Source organism: Orbicella franksi, chromosome 2 (assembly GCF_964199315.1).
Source record: "Orbicella franksi chromosome 2, jaOrbFran1.1, whole genome shotgun sequence".
Classification (NCBI taxonomy): domain Eukaryota; kingdom Metazoa; phylum Cnidaria; class Anthozoa; order Scleractinia; family Merulinidae; genus Orbicella; species Orbicella franksi.
In genome coordinates this window covers 18,542,152-18,565,918 of record NC_138146.1, presented here as the reverse complement: position 1 = coordinate 18,565,918, position 23,767 = coordinate 18,542,152, and the positions used below count along the sequence as shown (strand labels likewise).

Here is a 23,767-nt window from a genome sequence, read left to right as displayed (position 1 = left end):
ATTGATTTTGTAAACACAAATGAATCAGAACCCCACCATCAAGCTAATTATAGGCAACTTATTATTTCGCCATATAAAGAAAAAAAATAATAACAACAAATCATTTTATTCTTTATTTACGACCTGTAGTTTTATTAAACGCCCGTTTTAAAGTTTATGTGGCGTTAATTGACCAAAGTATTGTCTCATTTCCTCAATTTATTTATCAATAGAAACCACCTGCGTTAAGGGGTGGGCTCCAACAGGGCTCGGCATACATTAACACTAATAAGTACACCAGTACATGTGTACCTAAATCCTTTCACTGTTGCTCTCTGCGTGTTGCACTGGCAACGGAATCCTTGGAGAAAGCTTATAACACCCATTTAACACCTGTTTAGTCTGTGCTTCAGCTGTGAAGGCGACTACAAGATGAAAGGTTGTCAAAACGCACTAGAGACGCACTCATGCAATAAATTGAGCGTATTTCGTCGTGAAAAAATGCAACACATGCCTGGACAGGATTATTAGCACGCATAATGTTAAAAAATGTCCCAGAGGATTTATAATTGATACGGAGTAATAAAGAAATCAAGTATCTATTGCTTTACTTACGAGAAACCGTTCTATTGTTGTCCTTTTCTGGCATGAAAAAATTTTTTAAAAAATTACAATTTGATTTCTCCCTCATTTAAATGCCATTAGTTCCGCGAAATTGTGACATCAATATGAGTTCTATTAGTTTGTAATTATCCTTGTTCTAATAACAAAATTGTTTGACAATACATTGATAATTGTAAGAAGAAATCACATGAGCTCACATGCTGGTCACTTCTGGGATGATTTGCATATGACTTAATGTTCCATGCATCATTAAGCGAAAAGTACAAACGGACATAGCTGTCTAATTTCTTTTGTGTTAGGGACCCTTCTCCAGTTTTTGGTCAAATGCATCGTTCTCTTTTTCGTTGTACTCGGTGCTTTCTATTTTTGTTTTTTTTTTTTTTAGCAACGAGGAGTGAAACGCCCGTTTTGTGGTTGATGTTTGTCCCGATATTGAATTCTGCGTACATCCGACACCAGGCTGTCTCGGCAACAGAGTGTTTTTCACAAAACAAAAGACAATAATGCTACAACAAAAAGCTATGTATGTTAAAGCTGTTTTTAAATAGAAAAAATCTTAGCTTAAAGATAATACTAATACTCATATAGGTACCTAGCGGCGCCATCGAGTGCTTAAGTTATATTGCTCAAGGTATTTCATTTTGAAGCCCCATTCCGATGTTTTTAATTTTTTTCTGTTGAAAATATTTCCATTGATTTGTGAGGTCAGTTACGAGTCGTCTGTCTGCTTGTTAAAAGCAAATAAATAAACAATACTTTAGGGTATAGTAATTAATTAGCGGAATCGCAACGTTTTCCGCCAAAAACTCCCAGCGGAGTCTGATTATTCCGAGACAACAGTAAGTAAATAAACCTCAGAAACAAATTTCGCATATTTTATAAGATGTTGCGTGATCACACAATGATACGATCATACATTTATTTCAATCGTGGGTCGGATATCCGTGATCTGCTTCATTATCCGGCAAACACTCCGTGGGAAAACGTACAAAAACGCACACTTGATAATCTAGGCGGCTTCTGCCAGACAAAAATATTGTTCAACAGTGCGCGACATAATTCCTATTTTTGATGACAAACAAAAGAAACACATCCACCAAAACAAAGAACTTTCATTTTCCCGCGCTCAGCCACCTGTTGCTCTGCTAAAAAGTGTCAGCCAATCAAATCCCCTCATTTGTTTTCTAGCCAATCATATTCTTGCACTGCCTTGGGATCAAATTTTCAAGGCAAGCACGTGGCTAAGGCGATGCAGCTGACGCAGGCCGCAGCTGATGTTTTGGTGGGTCGGAAACAATGGTACTTGTTATAATATGTTCTGTTAGCGATAAAAAGGCGCGAACCACGCGTCAGCCACGCGGACAACAATAGAGGTGGACAAAAATGTTTTTCGTTTAAGGCAAAGCGCCTAAAATGAAAGTTTAGGCTCTTGGAAACCAAATTAATGAGGCTAATTTGAATTTCATGTCCTTTGAAAGAAGATCAGCTTTTATTTGCATGCCAGTTCAATTGACGAGGCTTTTATTTCCGTAGACCTGCCGTCCCACAGAATGGAAAATTCAACTGTGTTGTACGATTTTACAGATGAACAGGGAGCCAGCGAGGCTTTCTGCGCGATGAACAATTTTCGAATGGAGAACAATTTTTGCGACGTGATTATTTGTACGGAGGACGGGGAAGAATTCAACGTTCATCGGCTCGTTTTGGCCTCTGTAAGTGCCTATTTCCGAGCGATGTTTTTGACGGATATGAAAGAGAGCCACGAAACAAACATAACAATCCGAGGAGTGGAATCGCAAGCCATGAGATGTTTGATAGACTTTGCCTACACTTCATCTTTGAGAATCACGTTCTCCAACGTTCACTCCTTGCTTTCGGCCGCCAGCTTACTTCAGTTTCTGACCGTGGAAAACGCTTGTTATGATTTTCTCAGGAATAGCATTAATGTGAACAACAGCCTCGAAATCTGGAACTTAGCCGATTTACACGGGTGTACAGAACTGCTTGAGCTGGCTGAGAGCTTTATCCGCGCCAACTTTGTGGCGATTTTGAAACTCGCGGACTTCAATTCTCTCACGCTCAAGCAGCTGGAGGCACTTTTTTGTCACGACAAACTCAATGTCCCGTGTGAAAGCATCGTGCTTTTCGGAGCGCTAGAATGGATTAAGCATGATTTAACCAATCGTCTCGCTGATCTTGAACAACTACTGACCCATGTCCGGTTTCCTCTAATGACGCGCAAATTTCTGATGGACACAGCCGCTAGAGAAGAGCTTATCATGAGTAGTCCGACGTGTCGACAGTTTGTTCTCGAGGCGATTGATTATCATCTTATCCCAGAGCGACGGACAAAGAACCGAATTCCGCGCGCGATCCCTCGGGACAGACTCAGTCGACTGTTGTATGTGGTCGGCGGTGAAGGTAGGAACTCTCTATGAGGTCGACAATACGAATAGAAAATATGCATAATGTGTGTATTTAGAGTATATTACTGCAAGATTCAGTTCTAAAGCCAAGCAAATGAAAACAAGTCATCGGATCTGGAGATTATTAGTAAAGGTCAAACCACAGTTGTGCGCAATACAACAGGATTATAGCGCGCGGGTTCTTTTGATGGTATCAGCGGAAGCCTCTCTTGAAACCTCGTATATCAAATTGGGCGATATATTTCAAGAGTCTTCTCAATCATATGATCACGAAAACACGAAAATTCCCAAACGGTCTGGCATTCAAACGAAGGTCTGGAATCGCGACTTCTCGTCGAGTTTCAGACTTTGTACCAGTTTACAGCCCTATGACAAACAACTGGTGCGATCCCTACACGATAAGGTCAACATCCCTTAAATCAAGAAACGATCAATATTGCTTCAAACTAACGCCAAATGGGTAAACCTTTCTTTAGACCATTCGCCAGTAGACCAACTCAATCTTTTAAGTTTGTTTTTATCTGATAAATAATGCGGTCCAAGTTTACTTGAAATTGGATTAATTGTTTGCTCCAAGAATTACCAAAATTAAACATCCTGGATAAAACAAAAAACAAATGATTTATTTTCGACAACAAAAAATGTTTTTATAATTTATAATTGCTTTAAGGCTTAGAAACATGAAACGCGCCCACGCAAAATAATTTAAGCAATGACAGTGATGAAGCAAAAGACACGAAAACTCCGTAAGTACGTGAAATAAACCACAGAGTTGTATCCGCGAAGAAGAAAATAAATCGCCAAATCTGCCTGAGGGCAGGAGCCTTTGACGTTACTTAATGCGACGGTTGTAATAACAGTAAATTATCGAAAGCCTAGTCACCGCAATTTTCTTAATTGAATGACCCATGGGGGAGGTAAAACAAGTTTTACAAATTAACAATCATTCATTTTCCTCTATTTCAGTGGCAAATCTGTAAACTAGCTAAGCTTAGTGCTTGTATAGCTAAGTGCATGACCATTATAAATAAGATTTACATTTTCATTGCACGCGCTCTTGAGCCTCTTTTAAGTTTTATTGGTTGATTTGTTCATTTAGTTTTGCTTTGTTTTTGTTTCTGATAGTGAACGATCAAAATGGATCGACCTCAATGTCCCTTTATCATCATTATTACTTTTCACCAAGGAATTAATGAAACTGTAATATTTCGTAGAGAGAGAGAGAGAAATGATCCAAAATCGTCTTCCTTGCCTAACTAAATTGTAGTGTTATGGAATAGGACTTGTTACCTTTATTATATCGCACTCGTTATGAATATCTTGTCATCTGATTTAGAAAGCTTTTGACCGCGCTCGACCTTAATAAAATTAGAATAATAAAAAATTTTCAACCTAAGCTATCGAAGCCAACACGTCTCACTCCTAACTAGTAATACCTCAATATTGTTAAACGTTATTTTGTTCTATTTTTAGTTATAAATTGCATCTTCGAATTCCATGATATTTATTTCTTGTATTATGTTTTGATAATTTATCATATGCAAATCAACCTTCAGTTACTAAAGTTCAGAAACTTGGGGCCAAAGTCGCCAAGTTATATTACAGCATAGGTCCGCAATGTTTACATGCGCTAACCGCTTATGTGAACGGTCGCATTGTGTCTATCCTTTTGATCTTTTCCATTTCAGAAAACCGCAAAGTTTTAAATAACGTGGAGTACTTTGACTTCAACGAAAAGAAATGGCGAGTTATAGCACCCATGATTATTCCACGAAAGTTAGCTGGTTCTGCGATTCTTGACGGTCAGCTGTATGCCGTGGGAGGGATAAATAGGGAGTACGCTGACCTGGTGACGGTGGAGAGCTATAACCCCTGTGTAGGCCAGTGGACTTCAGTTACGTCACTCAATAAATGCAAAGGTATTCAAACAATATGAAAATGTGCTACATAATAATGTTCTGTTGGTTTTAAGACAGTATGACAGCTGTTTGCCTTAACTTTGGGTAAGTCTGCAAACATTTCAACCCTTCAGGCGCGGGCTGCGGCGTAATCTTACTGAAGCAAATGCTGCGAAGCACTAATCGCTTGTCATTGTTCGTTTCCGTAGGTGCTCTGGCATTATCGGTTCTAGAGGGATGGCTATATGCTGCTGGGGGTTCCCACAATGGGTCTGCGCTGAAGAGCGTTGAACGTTATGATCCCATCAAGAACGAATGGACCCAGGTGGCCAATATGCGCTTACCCAGAAGTCACTTTGGAATGGCATCTCTCCAAGGACGCCTTTTTGCTGTTGGGGGGTACTGTGGAATCTCGGAAATTGAGCATGTTGAGTGTTACGATCCAATGACCAACAAGTGGTCGGACATGAGCAGTATGAACAAGTCCCGAATGAACCACGCGGTAGTCACGTTCAGTGATCGTATCTACGTTATTGGAGGCAGTAACAGCGTTGGAATTCTAGACTCCATAGAGAAGTACAACCCAGATTTGAATCTCTGGCTGATTATCCGCAACACGATGGATCCGCGCAGTGGGGCGGGCGCAGCAGTGGTTTTAGGTGGGGAGGATGGAGCACAGGAGCTTTTCATCATCGGTGGACATGATAACCACAACAGAGACACGAACTCAGTTAAAAAGTTGAATCTGAAGTTTGCTGACTATTCTACAGCAAGTGCGCCATCCATGAACCATCCTCGAGTCTATGCCGCCGTAGCGTGTGCGTGATTTAGTACCTTATTTCCAGGGTCTCTCACCTTCCAACCACTTGCCGCCGCTCGAGATCTGGGGCATTTCCATCGCTAGAACCACCTGTCCGTCTTAGCTGGCGGGGCCTTGGCACGAGGAAAAGCTGTCGACTCTCTAGACATACGATTTGATTGGCTAGATTCTTGGAAGAAAATTTTCTTTATTCAACGCTGGTTTATTTCTCAATCTTGTCCACTGGTTATTTCTGACCGAAACTGTTCGATAACAGCAGCTGCAGACCTTAACATAATTCAACAAACGGAGTTCTAAGCAGAAAATTCTAGCCAGAAGTAGCATTCACATGTTTCGTTATGGAGCCCTTAACTGAAAGCGTTAAATTAGTTAAAATTTTAATCCAAGAATCAGGAGTCTCCAGAGCCACGTTTTCCCCCGTAGGCTAAGAGGGACAGTTGGTTCTGGAGCGAGGAATTGGACAGACCCTGGTAGCGGGCTCAAATCTCATTTAGTTAACAAAGAAAGAACATAACCCAATCACTATTTCTTGTAAGTATGGAATAAATGTACTAAATCTTAATTATGCGGTCATACATTACGATGTTAATTTGAAAACATGAGCCTTCATGGAGTGCTCTATGACACTTTGAACTCTTAGCTTTATATGCTTTATAATAGAGTCAAAGCGCACGAACGTTTCTCTTAGCCTGCTAACTGGCTCACGTTTGGGGAGCACACGTGCGAGCGGCCCCTTTTCACCAGACTCTTCCTGTCGGACCGCTTCGCTCGCGGGCTCCTGCGTGTGACTCACAGACGAGAAGGCCACGTTTTGCACAGTCTCAAACTCAAATGAGCATCTTTTATAAACCAAAGGGGGCGCAGAATGTAGTCTATGAAGACTGATTTCAGGTTAAAGTTCTCAATCAGGCATCACTCAGTCTTTGCTCATAACAAAAATAGTTCACAAAGTATTGTATTTATTATTTTGTCAATTAAAGTTACCGATCATTAGGGAAAAATGACAAGAGTTTTCCGAAGGCCCTATACCTCACTGTGAGGCTCTGTTAATAGGGGTAGCCAGACACTAACAAGATCACTGATATTGACCTTGGAAATAAGAGTGGCCAGTAGCTATTTTCTCCTCAGTTACGGAGAAGATAGGCAATAATAATACCAACTTAGATATTGTGCTGATGAAGCATCAACATCAATTCACAGAACTACAATCATTACAGGCCACACATAGAAGTGACAGATTATGCTTTGAGCTAAGGACTGATATTTTGAAAAATAATACATTGAGTTGCAACTGGAAGAAAGAAGAGTTATTTATCAATTATAAATAAAAAATAAAATTCGCTATTAAATGCTGTCAGTTATTGTCAGACACAATAAATGGGTTAGGACCTTTATTGGTTAAAACTCACAAATTCAAGACTTCAAAATCTTGCAAAATTTAAGTAGAAAATAAAAACTAGCTTTCATAAGGCTTTGGGATACCCAAAGGCACACTACACTTAATTTAGCATTAGCTTCAACATATGACTTGGCGAGATCTGATGTGACGAGAATATCACTGCAGTTTATTTGTGAGAGACAAGCAATCAAACAAATAAGTTTAGTGTTAGCTTCAATATACGAATTGGTGAGATCTACAGTGTAAAAATATGAGAATATCACTGCTGCAGTTTATTGTGTGAGAGACAAACAATCAAACAAATAAATTTAGTGTTAGCTTCAATATACGAATTGGTAAGATCAAAATGTGACAAGAATATCACTGTAGTTTATTTTGTGAGAGACAAGCAATCAAACAAATAAAATCCAATAATTAATAAGGTGGAAGAAAGTGTTAACTGATGTGATAACTTCTGACAATTTATATAATTATGAGGAAGACTAAATAGATTCTCTGACATGATTATACATGCAAAGTACAGGTACAACTTAGTACAAATAGCCTCCCAAACCAAATGCAGATGCAGTAAGTAATATAACAATAATTGGTTATTTCTCTTAACTGAAGCCAGTGGAGAAACTATACATTGCAACATTGTCTGTATCAGTCATTAAATTAAGAATGAAACACCCCCTATTAATTCCCTTAAAAATGAAATGCATTCTCATCTCTCTCACTGGTGCTACACTTACTACCTTACTACTCTCCCAATATATTACAGATGTGTTCTCAGCTGTCAGGTGAATATCCAACTTCTGTAAGCAAGTTGAGTGTCACATGTATTACAATTCATCTGTGGTTGTCCATCACTTGTTTAGATCTGTTTTAACATCTTCCAGTTCCCTTGTTAGATTTGCTACTCGCTTTTTCCATGAATTTACTTGCGCTGAAAAGAAACACACCAGAAACATGAAACAAAAATAAAACAACAAACTAAGACACCACCAAGAAGTGAGATAGAAAAGCCATCCTCTAAGTTTGAAGTTAGTCACTGGCTTCATTTATTTTCTAAGCAGGACAGTTACAATGCAACACTCCACCCAGCAGTAGATATGAGTTCCAGAGAATTATTGGAACAACCTGACAAAAGATCTGGGGTGATCCAGTCTCTTTGTGCTACAGATTCTGGAGTGATGCAACAGCCCTGAAAAGACAACAAGCTCCTGCCTCAAAGTCTCAAAGGGGCTACAAGTGTGTCATAGTAATAATGTAACATGCAAGTATTTTTTTGCTTCGAACAAAGTTACCTTCAAATTGTGGAAAACATCTGAATAAATATTTACAAAGGTAAGTTCAATTTCCTGACACATAATTCAAGATATCAAGCTTACTTTATATCTAACATTTCAGTAAATGTCTGAAGATTGGTCAGGCCAGTTTACATATACTTGTCACTGTTAGGGCAGAAAGCTAGGGATTAGTAATGTCATGGACTTTACAAGTTTGTAGCACTAGACTCTTACTTTTCAGTTTGTCCCGTTGGGTTACCAGAAGTTTGGCTTCTGCCTCATTGCCAATGGCCTCTGTTTCCAAATTCCTGATCTGCTGCTCCATGGTCTCGATCTTGTCTTCAAAATACTCTTCACGCTTATCATATCGCCTGTGCTTGATTTCTAAATTGATGATCCTAATTGTGTCAGAATCAGAATCTTCACTCAACTTGCAGATCTTGGACTCTGCTGTATTCAATCTTGCCAAATGCTCACTCAGGTCAGACTTGATTGTATTGTATCTGACCTTGGCTTCAGCTAGGCGCTGCTCTGCCTCATCAGCTATTCTCTTTTTATCTCTGACCCTAGCTTCCAACACGACAAGTTGATCACCAACTTCAAATTCTTTAGATTCGAGATTCTTCCTGATTTCTTCACTCTCTTCTGCCATCTGCTCTTTAGCTTGGTGATGTTCTTGTTTATCCTGGATAATTTTGTAGCTGTTGTTCAAATCCTCTTTTCTTTCCTTGATCCTTTGTTTGAGTGCCTCTACTTCCTCATCTGCCAGGTCAGCCCTTTCTTTTGCTTGCCTTAGGTGACGTATCAAATACTTATGCCTATTCTCTGCCCGCTCAGTGTCGTCAATTGTTTCCTTGACTTTTCTTTTGAGTGCATCCATGATGAGGGTGCAACAGAAAATTACAGTTAAGTGACACCTGCAAGCACTAGATTGACAACACGCTGGGAAATCTGTAAGAACAATAAAGAGAAAACAATGTCAAAACAGAGAACAGCAAAAAATCCAAGACAACCTTCAATCTTTACAAAAATGTAATTAGGGGGCAACAATAGCCTGACACTCCATATCCTTTATCAATTGAATACATAGGGGCCAGAGGCAACAGCAACCATTTTGCGATTAAAAGACACACAGAGACAATTAGGCATGATTTTCATCCAATCAATTATTTCTGTTTTGTTGCATCCCTCAACAACCCAAGAAAGTCTTAAAATAGAATCTTTTTTAATTATTCACAGTTACTTTACTTTGACAAAGGGAGCAAAAGAGTTGCCATAAATTCAGTATTTTATGTCTTTTTAGGTCAGATACAAAGCCTTTTAAAGTTTTTTTTAACGTATTTTTTTAAATTTATTATACAGCCTTTTCAATCAAAACACTAAATTTATTTTGAGACTTAGTTCTAATAGTTCAGATCAGATATCAATCAGAATTGCATGCTTGAAGTTCATGGTGTCTCAGTCTGTCATCCTGGAAATTTTTCTTAACATTTTCAGTTGTGTAATAAACCTCTTCCTACACTTTTTTTAAGAAAAAAAAAATCAAGGACTTTCAGCAACCATAATCTGAAAATTCAAGGACCTCTTCTCGAGTGAATTTGACTCAAAAGCATGTTGACAATACTAAATCACTTTTAGTTACAAAACCTATTCCTTAGAAATACTGGTTGTGAAACCACGTTATTAAGACAAGTTATTAAGACACTTGATAAAATTTAACTGAACTTAATCCCAGCTTTCCTTAAGTATTTGTCAAGTACAATGTTCATCACTGAAATAATATATAGAGTTAGCTAAGCCTAAAAGCGGAGCTCCTGATTGCAATAACTGACCAAAAAGGAACAAGAGAATGATTTTTTTCTTAGATCAGAAAATCAAAAAATTATCAATTGTGAGCATGTAACTGTTCAGCATGTGGTTTTGCTAGTTTTTCCTGTTAAATTTTAACAAACTATACCCAATAAGCCTAACCAAGATTGTAGAAATTATGGACACAATATATAAAGGACTTTCCAAGAGATGATTGTGCAAGGAATATGTCAGAAGAAAAGTCAACAATGTGCCAGGGGTTAATTCACGTTGAAATTTTGCCTTTGCGAGTACTCCCTCCTTGTCCCCCAGACAAATAACCTGACTTGAGCCCGCGATCCAATCGGAAAACCAGTAACTGGTCAGAGGTCAACTTCAAAAAAAACACCCAACCTCGATGAACTCTAAACCTGAGCCTGCGATATGGTCTCGTGATACTGGTCAGTGGATAGCTTGTTGCGACAGCTGTCAATTAACGATAGTGTGGATGCCCAAAATGTAGCTATGGTAATGGTGTCACTCTCTTAGTTTTCAAGATATTGGTGTACCGATGTACGGACAGTCACGTGACAACCAAAATTTTTCAGAGCAATGGGTTACCAAATTTTCTAAGGTATGGGGCTCTGCTCGCATGCCTTCAGCGCGCAGGAGCTCTGCTATCACAAATCTTAGTTTCCGAGACTACAGGTGGCGAACCTCCACTGTTCCACTATCAATGCAAGATAAGATTAAAACAATATCACAGTTTTAAGACTTTAAACACAACGTTCAGCGTAAATGTCACAAAACGTAGTTCATGGGTGTCCTTCTACTGCTCAACATGATGACGAAGTGAAAAAATCGCTGTTCTTGATGAATGTTCCAACAATATTCTTGATGTTTCTTCTCTTTTATATGGCCAACTAACATGGATTCCCCGATAATGCTAAGATTGATGCTTTTCATACGCACAAAACAAAATGTTTTAAGGTATCAGTAAGGGGAAAATTTGCCATTTTGCATAATTTTACTTTTTTAAGTGGTTGGATAAATCTCAAGGTAATCTTTAAGATAAAAAAACTCCACAAAAAAGTATTATATCTGCCGCTAGTTATTACATGAGAAAGTTTTTTGCATATTAATTACTTAATTGAAAGTTGACAAGCTCTGTCAAGTGAATTAACTATCGAGGCAAGAAGCCACATGACATCAAAATCATACTGAGTTGACACGCAATTCGTTCGCCATAATCAATGCCAGATGTCTTCAAAGAAGAAAAAGCGATCTTGCCTGTTTTCATCGGCTAAAGGAAGGCCAAAGAAGGCGAAAAACACTTTCAACAAAGAGTGGGCCGCTAAATTAGCAGAAAGGGTCATTTTACAATCAAGAAAAATTGCTAGATAAACTCAACAACGATCGCGATCACAAAGCCAGTGAGCAAGCTGAAATTAGTGCAAGCCGCACTAAAATACTGTTGCAAGAAACTGTCGAACCATAGGAGATTGACGAAGAGAAGTGGACGAAGTTGAAAGGCAGATCGATTGTACAAAATTAGAATCAGCAGTGCAACAATTTTTTCTTCCTGCCCAGCTATTGTTATTGCTTCCAGCATCTTTGCCTTTGCATCAACATTGGTTGATGAAGTCCCGTTTATGATGTCCGCTCCCGCGTTTCCCTTTGTGTGCTTGCATTTTCTCGGGGACCTTCTACGGGCCTTCTGCATGTTAACTGACATGGTCATAATTCTGAAGAGTAGTCAACTGATACCTAAAATTTTGAATGCTAATATAGTAAATCAAAAGGTAATTTCACGTTTACTAACTTTGGAATTCTGACATCACACATGAAAAAGCGGTTTATTCACTGGTGAATAAGTTACCGCGTGCCGTCGTGGAAATTTGTACCTGTTCCATGTTAACTGTCACAGTCCTATTGTTAAACAGAAAGTTGGTTCCTCTGCGGTGTCTCCCTTGGTGTGATAATCTCATAGCACCTGAAAGCCGCCGAATTTTATTTTTCCTCTGTTTCTTGAGAGTAAAAAATAGGCAAGTTGTATGTGCATTTCGACTTCCAGGTAGGCAGCCCCTGGACCAAATTGGCTGAAATTCGAAGAGAATGTTGTCAGAACGATCACCAACAAAACCGTGTCTACGAATTCTGATTATTCTTTTCATTAAAAAGTTATGCCTTTTTGTCGTGGACAGTCCTATTTTTTCCCCTTTTCTAACTTTAAAATAATAACAAACGCATGTGCCAAAAATCTGAGACACGGTTTTTGAGGTCAATGTGTGAAGAAGCGGACGCCATGTTAATCGTTTTCTCCCACCTAAATTTAGCGGGCGTATACCTTGATTTATGGGTTCGCGAAGCTTTGTAAACAGATCCACATTTCCGAAACACGGTAAATTTTTACCGTTTTAAACAGGTCGGGTCATAATCTGTAGTTATTAAGCTTCCAATAAGTATACGGTTTGTATGGGTTTTTGTTAAAACCACGGACGCTAGAGCGGACCGTGCACGGATGGTCAAATGGGTTATATCAATACCTTAATAAATGAATTCTGGTTGTCTTTTCCCAGCCATGCCTTGTAATCTAAGTTCCTTCTTCAAACATTTTTGTACGTATCTCGATGTGCATGTGTATAAAAAAGCACGGACATTGGGTACCAGTAGGTTTGAATTTCCTCAAGTGACCCGTAACAAGAGTTTAATGTCAGGAACTCCATGGCAAAGGTGTCACGAATTTTAATTAACTGGATAAGAGAGAGCTTTTAAATTTTAAGCTGTCATTTAGTGAGTATTCAAGGACTTTGAAGGACCTGTATTTATACCAGCAAATTTCAAGTACTTTCAAGGCCTTTGAAAAGGACTCCTAAAATTCAAGGGGAGAAAACCGCGGGAAAATATGAGCCCTCAGTCTGCTGTACTTGTTCCATACTGACAAGACCTCCTGCAATATTCATACACAACATTATTTTTTCACAGTTTGAAAAGTAAATCACTTTCTTATAGCAAGTTATGACATCATTTTCAGCTTGATCACATGCTCCTCTTTTAAAAATGATTTGGAATCAGTGTTTTCCATATCACCATTGGACCCTGAGAAAATTGTGTATTTCATAAATTGACCGCAGTGGAATCATTTAAATTCAAATTTGAGACCTATCAAAATTGAGTTTAACTGGATATCAGGCCTGTTTAAATCTGACTCTCTCTTGCTAGGTGTGGAAAATTTTAGGAATGCCCATTATGATACTGGGCGTGACACTTTCCTCTTCTAATTTAGTAATTCTCTAAAGCCAGAAGTATAATTTGGTACTTACACACAATTAAGGCAGCCTGGTTAAACGCTTGGGGTACTTAGCCTACGATAAGCATCCAATCCAGGGAAAGCAACTGCCATAAACCTCTGACAGTAACGACCTTCATTACTTTCAGAATTAGCGGCCTTTTGGGCTCACTAATTTCGCAGGGTCACTGTCTTCGGGGAACAACGAACATTATACAAAGTTGGAACAACTGAGTTTTTTTAATGAAATATAAGATAGCAATTCAACACAAAACATTTTTCTCAGGTAAAATTTGTCACTGTTCCAGTTTCATGTTACTAACATGGGGTGGCCTCTACATGTCTACAACGTGTTGTCTGTTGTGGGCACTAGTTGTGCAAGTTTCTCCTGGAGTTCTTTTCTGAGCCCTTTAATCACCTTCCTTTTTTACAGTGACATCATCGAAACAAGGGATCTCTTTTCCTCTTCCTTAATCCTTTAAGCCCCGGAGAAAAACCTTATTTTTCTAAAATTATAATAGTTGATCGAAAGACCACAAGTAATATACTAGTTGAAAGGTATTGTTTCGGGTATGTCCTAAATCACCACAACAGACATACAAAATGTCACAAATTGAATTGAGGAGTCTACAAAGTAAAAAAATGAAAACATTCAAAAACACCTTATTCCTTGTGTATACTGGGTATTGTATCGGTGTATACCAATATTCAATAGGCTGTCGGTTTCGAACAACTTTATTCCATTTGGTAGCAGAAGCGTCGCGTATAATTGAAACAATGATCAGTCAATATAATACGTAGTATGTAGTTCGAAATCTGATGGCCTTCAGATAATGTCTTATCACAGTTGTTTCTGTGTCAATTGGTCAGTGATACAGTAGATAAGGCAATTATCGTTTGTCACGTTATGCACGCGTAATTATGTGAAATTATAATCAGTGACGATACACTCCCCGCCCCCCCCCCCCCCCCCGCCAAATACAAGTTAAACTAATATTTTTGTTTACAGTAACTGAATGTTGCTCAAGTTATTATGCAGATAGTCTATGTTCATCATTGGGTAACAGAACGACCAACTTGTTAACTGGTCTCTCAATTGTGACGTAACCTCTTCCGTTGTATTTCAATACCGGTTCTCCAGGTTTTGGGTTCTTATATTGTACATGAACCTTGCGTACTTTGCCATCTGGTCCTTCAAATGTCTTTGATACTTTTCCCAGTTTCCATTGGTTTCTGATTAGATTGGAATCCTGGATAAGAACAACATCTCCTACTTTTAAGTTTCTATGTGCAGTATGCCATTTCTGTTGTATTAACAGGCTTGGAAAATAATCTCTTGTCCATTTCTTCCAAAAGTTGTCTGTAACCATTTGAACAAATTCAAATCGACGGTGTGGATCAGCTGAGTATCTAAACAGTCCACTAGGTATTTTAGATGTGGATCATCCCAGGGGAAAATCGTTGTTGGATGTTGTCCAATCGGTCTCTCATTAAGCTTGCAGTCTCATAACACACAGTTTGTAATTCAGAAAATGTCAGAATGCTTTCACCGATGGCTGCTGTTATGGTTATGGTTGGTACTATCGTAAGTTTATGGCACGACCTTAAATTAAAGACTTTTGCCCTTGTGTAAATATTATGGCATTTCATTGCATGTAAAATACTGGGTGTCTGGAAAACCCAAATAGCGAATAGTGAATAGACGCGAACAGCGAATAGCGAATAGTCCCGAATAGTGTGAATAGTGGCGAACAGTTGCGAAAAGTGGCGAATAGTGACGAATAGTTGTCAATAGTCACCGCCTTAGGTCTAATATCCTTGCATTAATTAATTATCCAAATAAGCAACAGAATTTCAGTGAATTTATTACCTTTTCTTCTCCGGACTCAGGCTCGGGCTGTCCATCGCCGACATTAAGAAAACAGAAAACAGAAGGATAACCTAATAAAGACATATTTACGCTTTTGGAGTGGTTAAAACAGAAGAAATTACGTTTAGAAACACCTTTTGTCCTGACAAGCGTCTGTGCTTTTTAGTGGGAAAATCCCGTCTTACATTGCTGCAAGGTTGACTGCGAGATACTGGATACTTTATTTGCTACGATTTGCCACTAATTTGCCACTATTCACACTATTCGAGACTATTCATACTATTCGCTATTCGCTATTGGGGACTATTCGCTGTTCGCTATTCGCAACTATTCGCTATTCGGGTTTTCCAGACACCCTAAAATACTGGTCCAGTAGCTCTAATCCTCACAAAGTACTTACAGTAAAATGCTTGAACAAAATACTATTTCATATCTACGCCTTTAAAAATACATGTTTTAAAGGATTAATAGATTTGAATACAGGAAAGCAACATAAATACTTGACGATAAATGTTGGGTCCAAGCAGTGCAATGACTTTTGACCGGTTCTTCAAGAAGCCAATTGAAGGCTTCTCAGTGAAACCATTTCAAGAAATGATCCAAGCTAAGTTTATGCCAAAACAAGCAAGTTTAACTATTAACTGTTTAAAATCCTGCTGCGATGTCCGCCAGTAAACCACGACAAAATATACAGGGGAAACGATAATTCCGATATGGTCTTAGCTTATATTAATTGTCTTTAACAACACTACTAGCTGGCTTCAAACAACTTCGAACTGAGTCTATATCCTCATTACTCCAAAATAACAAAATCATGATTCCTTGTTTAGGCTGTTAATTTTCATTTAACGTAATCTGAGTTGCGATAAAGTAGAAAACGGGCAAAGAACCCGCATTTTGGCAAGGTTTCTTCGTCTGGACAAAAACCCATTGACAAAATACAACATGGCGTCGCACGCGATCGTAAACAATCATCCTGTGAATTACAATGTAGCTTGCAACTTTCATAGTAAGGCAGTGTTTGCGATCCCACACAGAAACTGTTTCAGTGATTAGCCTTAAGGAAATAATAAGGTATACATCACCTGGAATGAAGAGAAAGTGGCCCTCAACTGAAAGATGAAATACAACCACACCTCAGACTCCTCGCCAGATCTGGGCGTGCATGTAATTGAAAGTGACAACTCCGTCTTCGTGTATGTTACAACAAAGAGTCACAAGCTTACAGGCGCGGGTCTGGGTTTAAGATAGACCCTTATCTACATGGTTTTGTACTAGGACAGTTAGGATACCTTAGTTCAAGTGGAAAACAGGGAAATTAACGAATTTTTTCTTCTTTTTTTTTTAATCCGTGCGGGGTGTAGACAAAACCTGTACCCCCTTCTAGACACCTCAATTTTTTCGGTGAAAATAAAAAAAATAAATAAATAAATTAAAGCTATACCGCCGCTTCTTTCGCACTTTAGTTTACTTCGATTCAGCATTCAGCTCGACAGAAGGTGAAGGTGTTCTCCTTCACGCAACACATTTCCAAGGTTTATTTGGCAATAAGCTACTCGGACAAATTCCGTAAAACTTGCCATTTTCAAATAGCATTGCCTTCAGCCATTTTGTTTTCCGCCATCAAGGATTTTCCGCCGACCAACCCAGAAGGGGGAATCCAAGTTTGTCTACACGCGCGTAATGACCCTCGCGAACGCCCTTTTATAAAAGTACTCTTCCAAATCGGGACCAGGGCTCCGTTTCTCGAAAGCCCCGGAAACTTTTCGGGCTCGGAAAGCCATAGCAAAATCTCGAACATTACGATTACAGCGCTGTTTGATTCACGTATTCTTAATATGAACAGAGGTTCCCTTCATACAAGAAGTTTCAGACATATACACTACTCCGTTTGTAGATACAGATGAACTAAAAATGGCTTTAGGGGCCCGAAAAGTTTCCGGGGCTTTCGAGAAACGGGGCCCTGGTCCATAGTTGACTACTCTATAAACTACCTCAGCAGTCAAGAAGCTGATCAGAGGCCCGGTTCTCCAAAGCCCCAGAAACAGATACAAAATAAAATTCCGAAAGAAAAGAACCACGTTACTTTTGGAATTAGCAGCCTTTGGGGATCGTTACTTTCGGGGGTGTCGTTGCTATCGGGGGGTCGTTACTTTCGGGGAGCAAAAAACGTTATTTTAAGTTAGTACATGGAGCTCTTTTCTGTTACGAAATTAAAGACGAAAATTCGTAAAAACTGTTCTTAAAACATCAAATTAAAATCGTTTAAAGTTATACTGCTGCCACAGGGGTGGGCTCTTCATGTCTAAACCGCGTTGTTCGGCACTGGTTGGCAGGAAAGCTAGTAAGATCAGGAGCCCTGGTAAGATACCTTAAACTGTTTCTACTTTATGATGCATTGCTGTTACGTTAACCGCGTTATCATGGTAGGTGGATTTTTACGAAAAATGCGAAAAATCTTTTTTTGGCTGTTCACATTGGGAAGACTGAGATAAATATTTTGCAAAAAGAAAAGGGGAAAGGGCTTTTTTACTTTTTAAGTTAAAGTAAAAAAACTATTTTTGAATATCATTAACCCCTTTCAGCACGTTGACACCTCTAATTAAAATTCACCGCCAGTTGTCACAAGTAACGCGAATTGCGGTGTGATATTTCATTTGTGCACGCGAACTGTTCTTGATCTGGTTGTTTCATCGCAAGTTGGCTTTCGTTCTTGTCAAATTTTCTTTATGTCAGGACGAAAAATTCTCGCCAATTTTCGTCTTCGAAGAGGCCGAAGAGGCGGAAATTTGGTGGAACCCACAGGTTCAGCGTCGAACAAGATCTTTGGCTCTGAGCGACCGTGGGTCGCACTGTAACCAAGAAGAATGGTTGAAGGAACTCGAGGACACTAGTCCCGCCAATGAAGCTAAAGGACAAAATACAAAAAGTGCTAGTCGCACGAAATTGTTGTAGAACGGACGCGATTCCGAAACCTCCACAACGAGAGAGTCAAGCGCAGATATCGATGTTGACAATGTACACCTCGAGATTTCCTCTTTTTCATGCTTTTTGGCTTCACGTGGCCTGTTTTTCAAAAAAGTCTGGAGAACGAAGGAGCCTAAACTTAAGCAACGTAATACCAATGCCGCCGACGAAATCTTTTAAATAAAAGTGATCACGGCAGTTTAACTTGTAGTTTGTCCCTTCTCGGACGACTGTTTATTTCAAGTTGTCATAACCCATTGTTGTGGTAAACTGACCCATGCCGACATCTGTCAGTGCGGAGGGGATTTTTAACACCTATTCATACAAATCTCATAAAAGGTTTTTCGTGTTTTTCTCGATAAAGTAAAACTGCATATAAGGATGAACATTTTTAGTTCGTTTACGCGCGTCTTCCGATGGAATTGGCTGAAAATCGGCAGGTATGTTCTAGGATACCTCCTTCGAAAAAGCGTGTCGGGCGTTGTTTAATTATACGTTATTATGTGGCTGTCTCACAAGGACTGGGAACTACCGAATCCACGAATTTGATTGGCTGAAATCGATATTGACCGCCGTCGAGATTTCCCCATCTAGACCGGTTACACTTTGTGATGAAAACGTTGCCAACTAGAATACAAAAAATATAAAAATATTGACTATTTTCTTCTAAAAATAGTAGTGGAGGTGACAAAAAGCCTGATGAGAAAAAAGTGTAAAGAGGACGAGCAAACTTTAGCAGATCTAAGTTCTGCTCATCGCCGTTCGCAAGCAAAATGTTAACTAATACAAACCAGCTAAAATATTCAGAAATATTCAGACAATTGCTTGTCCCGAGTAAATGAGGTTATAGGGGGATCCTTGTTGTCGTCACTTTTTACATTTTGGCTCCTGAGAAGGCATCTTGTGGGATACGAATTGACTCCAAACAGTGAAAGAGTTATTGAAACTTTGTACAGTTTTGGCTCTTTAGGTATGGGTTTGGGTATGTGTGGATAATTGTCTTTCAAAAACCGAAAAATTTCTGGGTGACGAAAGCGCTAATAATACTTTCTTTGTAAGAATTTGAGTTTTTAAACCCGCGTCACACAAAATGCATTCAATAAATCGGGTTCAAGTTCCTTGTCCAGTTAGTCGTGCAGTTTGACCCTTCAGTATTCAGAACTGATTTGTTTTGCAGTTCCACCAGAAACTGAATCGCTTATTCTAATAGAGCATATATTGTAAAAAAGGATTCTCCTATCATAACAGGCTACGAGGCGCAAGGAGATAATATCATTTGTACACTAAGTTGATAATCACGTAAAATAGTAGACAAAAAAATTTAATAACACAAAAGAAAATTACAGATCATAAGCTCATTTGTGCTTTAGTGTCAAGTACCATGCATAAACTTTCCGTCATAAGCTCCCCCCCCCCCCCATTCTATTAAAGGCGGCCTTTTTCACTTTCAGCTACCCCCATACCGTTGTTTTTCTTTCACCTGCCAACTTCCCCCTGACCAAGAGCCTGGAACAGGCTTCCTCCGGGTAAGCATGTAACATCCCAAATCTAGACGCACAAATCTCTCTAATACTATGCTCTTTCGAATATAGGCCTGTGAGTTTATATCTAGTTTGCAGCTAAATAAACCTTCTAATTCTAAACTGAATTTCTTCCGATTATATTAAAGCTCCCAAGATAGGGGTGTAATTCACGGACCCATGATGTTCAACTGATGATTTTACAACTTCTTCTCTATTGTTTCTCATCGTTTTGCTTTAATAGTTTAATAGCAATTTTGTTCGACATGAAAACGGAAAAACATTTTGAAACTTTACATGCTAATTTTCTTTGACAAATCATTATCTATAAGGAACGAAATGTTTCTCAACATCACAAAGCTAATGCTAATGGAAATTACTCTGTAGAGTGTTCAACCTTTACTGTTATTATCCGCTTGTCATTCAAGAGCCACGCGTTTTTCCATAGTTTAACGAGGTAATACCAACGGATGCTAAAGAGAACGACAAAAGCCGTGGACACTAAGACAGTAGCAGTAGGCGAGTGTTTACACAGGTTTGTTAGCCAAGAGTAAATTAATCGTGGCTCTTTTGTTTCCTTTTGTGCTTGCCACGTAATGGTAGACCTAAGTAAGAAGGATATCGCCCGCACATGTTTGACTACCAAAAGAGTGACGACTCGCAATCGAGCGCGCCACATGCACGCTGAAGATCAAACACAAGAACGAAGAGGGGTGGGAAGAACGTACTTCCTCGATACTGAGCTTCCTTCTTCCTTTAGCTTCGCCTGCCACTGTGCGAGATTAAGAGTCGACCAAAAATATCGCGGAAGAATTTTGTCGCATAAGATATCGTATGGTATATAGGAGAACCAGCACTGACTCACGTAATAAATTATGCCTGTAATATACAATTCCTTTGGGTTCACAAGCCAACATGTTGACTAAATAAAATGGAAAATTCTGAAACCCTCGTGATACGTATCACAGAAAGGGGAAGTCTCGCATTCATTTCACGCCTACACTGTCCTGTTTTTGTTATCTCGCCATGTACACTACTACACAGGAGCGGCTTTTTTTTCAGCTACTTTACGACGGAGCACGTCTTTAGTAGAGGTAAACGATTACGGTAACACGATCGGATGTTCTAAGGAACGAGGAACGCTGTGAAAACTGAAATACGAGTAGTAGGAGTGTTTCTACAGCTTTGTTAACTAAGAGTGGATTAGCAAAACGTTTTTGCTTCTTTTAGTGTTTGTTTGCCAAGACTGCGTTTCAATGCTCTGTACTTCGCTTAGATACTGAAAAATGCGTGACCAAAATTGGCCACTAAGGTCGTCACATAACAGATCGAAACGAAGGCTGCAATGAAATTTTGACTTAATTGAGTGAGACATTGCTCGCTTTCTTTGGCTTCGCTCGACTGTTTTGATGATTAAAATTGACGATTAAAAGAGATAATAACCTCAATCAAATCTAGCAGCTTCTGAAAGGGTAACCAGACGAGCTCAAAGCACAGGAGAGTGCGAAGAGTGCGAAGAACTTCTTCGCACTCTTCCCTGCTCCTGTGCTCCGCAAACAGCGCCGAATATATCGCGAAGGAACTTGCCACATAGAATAAAAAATTAATAAAGGGCGCGACAGGACAGTCAGCACCCAAAATAATGCTACGCTAATGAACATGCAGTTCCTCTTTGTGCGAGCAAAAGCGGGAATGGCCACGTAAACCTGTATGTTGACCAAATAAAATGGAGAAGTCTGTATACATTCTAATCCATAAAACAGAGCGGTTTTAAAGCCCTCTTGTTGGACACCCACACTGATTGATTTTTTGCTCTGTCCCACGTATGTTTACTAAGAGAGCATGTCCTCGGTGGAGGTACACGATTCGGTGCGGAAGTTTAAACTTACATTAATCTCCCTCCCTTCGGAAGATTAGCAGCAGGGTAAGGAACACAAGTAAACACTATAAAAGATTTAAAGAGTGAACTGTGTCAGAGGTATACGATAGCTCATTCCTAGTGTTCATATACATTTTAAGTAATTTTTTTTAGTTTTCGTCGCTCTGCTCTAGAAAGACGAGCCAGACCATAGAAAACTGAGTTATTGCATCTAACAGCAATCTGTAAACGACCTCCGTGAAGGTATACGATTCGGAAGCAATACCGTAATTCAGTACGGAATTGAGAAGCTTACATCAGATGGATTACTATTAAACAAGAGCTAGTTACTTAGAAAGAGGTTTTTGTTCATGAACTGTCGCACAGAAAGTGTGATGGCTAATTGAGAGTCGCTGATAGTTCACCGATTGAGTCTGCCCTCCAGGATATCCCTTGAGACGAAAAGATTTTCAGAACCTGCCCTAATTGAAACTCTCTATATAGTGGTGAAGTGTTTTCAGTATAAGAAAAGAAGGAAACGTGACGTTCTACAATGTAGGTTTTGTTCAGTATCGTTTCACTTTAGTTATATAATACTTTCCCTCGCTCTCTCTTACACACTCAAGATTAAATGGGAGGAGAAACCTTACACTGTTGTTTACACATCCTTATCTCAAAGCAAAACGGAGTAATTTATGATCACTTTCAACAGAACCCCTTCTGCAGGATAGAAGACAAAGAAAGGTCATCTCTACTGGTATTTCAGCGATTCTATTGCAACTGGAAAGAAATTGGTGATCGAGATACTAGAGTACAATGCAACATTGACACAATCCTTTTGTAAATGATATACTCATAGTTTTACGACGGAATTTGAGTCTTTCTAAAACCAAAATTGACGTCGATTCATTCTCTATTTAACAACTAGATTATGAGCTCGAGATTTCTTACGCGCATAGAAATCGAGAGCGAATAATCTAATTGTTTTAGTATAAACTTACTAGTCGTTCAAAGCTTATCTAAATCCTCTTCACAGACACCTCGAAAACGCAAAGAAGCGGTTCCCATTTTTGGTAACACACGCACACTTCTACGCTACCCACTATCTACAACAGAAATGATAGATCACGTTGAGTAGCGTAGCCATTCGAGAAGGGCATTCGCGATAGAACGCTAGTGGATTTATACTGAAACAAGTTAAATAAAGAAAACAAAACAATAAAATTCGTTTTCGACTTAGTCGCGTCACAGTGGAACAGGCGCCTCTATATAATGAAATGGCTAGGTCCACACTGGTTCTACGCCTGAGGGGATGCGGATAAGCTTGGATTAATACGCGCATCAACCTTCATATCAGTCAAACGAAAGAGAGTTTCTAGTCCTCTTAACTTCCGCTGTTTGTTTATGTTCATCACACCGACAGCCCGTGCTTATCGGTTTCTCCTGGGGATAATTTTAAAAAATGTGTTGATATGCTTAAAAAACTCTTTTTGCGTTCTTTCAAAATAAAAATGGGAAAAAATGCTATAGAAACAGGTATGATGTGCTCTCTCGCAGTGGTGGCCATTTTATCATTGTGTATTACCCGTAGGATTGTTTTTAAAGAAACAAAACTTGTGGGCCTGATGCACCGAGCGTGGGATTGACGGAGGACAGACCAGACACACAAAAGGTGAGCTTTTTGAGAAGCAGCTTCCCTTTCGCCTCCCATTTGTATCTGTTAGACATGCAAGGTTTTTTAGTCTTGTACAAGGCCCATAGGTTCCTTGCTATACTGCCAGGATAATGCCTGAGAACTATTTTTGGCTTGTACCTTTGGTGCGTCACCTATTTCATCCTCTATTGTGGATCAAAATAACTTCACAAGTGGAATACGGAAGCTAATAACTAATTCATAAGCCCGGCTAAATATAGACTTAATTCAGTTAACAATACACTTAACTGGCTTTTCGACTTAAACCGAGTCTAAAATTGCGAAAAGCAAGCTTGTCACTGAACCATAGCTCCGATGGAAACTTCTGCCTCGAGGAGAACATTTACGAAAAGTCCCACCTTTGT

General features: G+C 39.2%; 2 protein-coding genes across 2 annotated transcripts; one reads left to right on the top strand and one right to left on the bottom strand.

Annotated features, from left to right (window-relative positions):
* Positions 1-1,246: 1,246 nt before the first annotated feature.
* LOC145478404 (kelch-like protein 3) lies at positions 1,247-6,237 on the top strand. Its single transcript, XM_081456424.1, has 4 exons — positions 1,247-1,976; positions 2,137-3,024; positions 4,718-4,948; positions 5,137-6,237. Exons 2-4 carry the CDS (start codon positions 2,154-2,156, stop codon positions 5,751-5,753), a joined length of 1,719 nt encoding a protein of 572 aa, XP_081312550.1. The 5' UTR covers positions 1,247-1,976; positions 2,137-2,153; the 3' UTR covers positions 5,754-6,237.
* Positions 6,238-7,121: 884 nt separating this feature from the next.
* On the bottom strand, positions 7,122-16,700 carry LOC145478423 (uncharacterized). Its single transcript, XM_081456451.1, has 3 exons — positions 16,450-16,700; positions 8,652-9,368; positions 7,122-8,074 (listed from the first exon to the last, which is right to left on the bottom strand). Exons 2-3 carry the CDS (start codon positions 9,295-9,297, stop codon positions 7,995-7,997), a joined length of 726 nt encoding a protein of 241 aa, XP_081312577.1. The 5' UTR covers positions 9,298-9,368; positions 16,450-16,700; the 3' UTR covers positions 7,122-7,994.
* Between the last annotated feature and the right edge of the window lie 7,067 nt (positions 16,701-23,767).

Coding starts and splice junctions, on each gene's coding strand:
- LOC145478404 (XM_081456424.1), top strand. CDS start 2,154: ATGGAAAATTCAACTGTGTTGTACGATTTTACAGATGAACAGGGAGCC. Junction 3,025..4,717: donor GTATGTGGTCGGCGGTGAAG/GTAGGAACTCTC, acceptor TTTCCATTTCAG/AAAACCGCAAAGTTTTAAAT. Junction 4,949..5,136: donor GTCACTCAATAAATGCAAAG/GTATTCAAACAA, acceptor TCGTTTCCGTAG/GTGCTCTGGCATTATCGGTT.
- LOC145478423 (XM_081456451.1), bottom strand. CDS start 9,297: ATGGATGCACTCAAAAGAAAAGTCAAGGAAACAATTGACGACACTGAG. Junction 8,075..8,651: donor CCAACGGGACAAACTGAAAA/GTAAGAGTCTAG, acceptor GTTTCTTTTCAG/CGCAAGTAAATTCATGGAAA.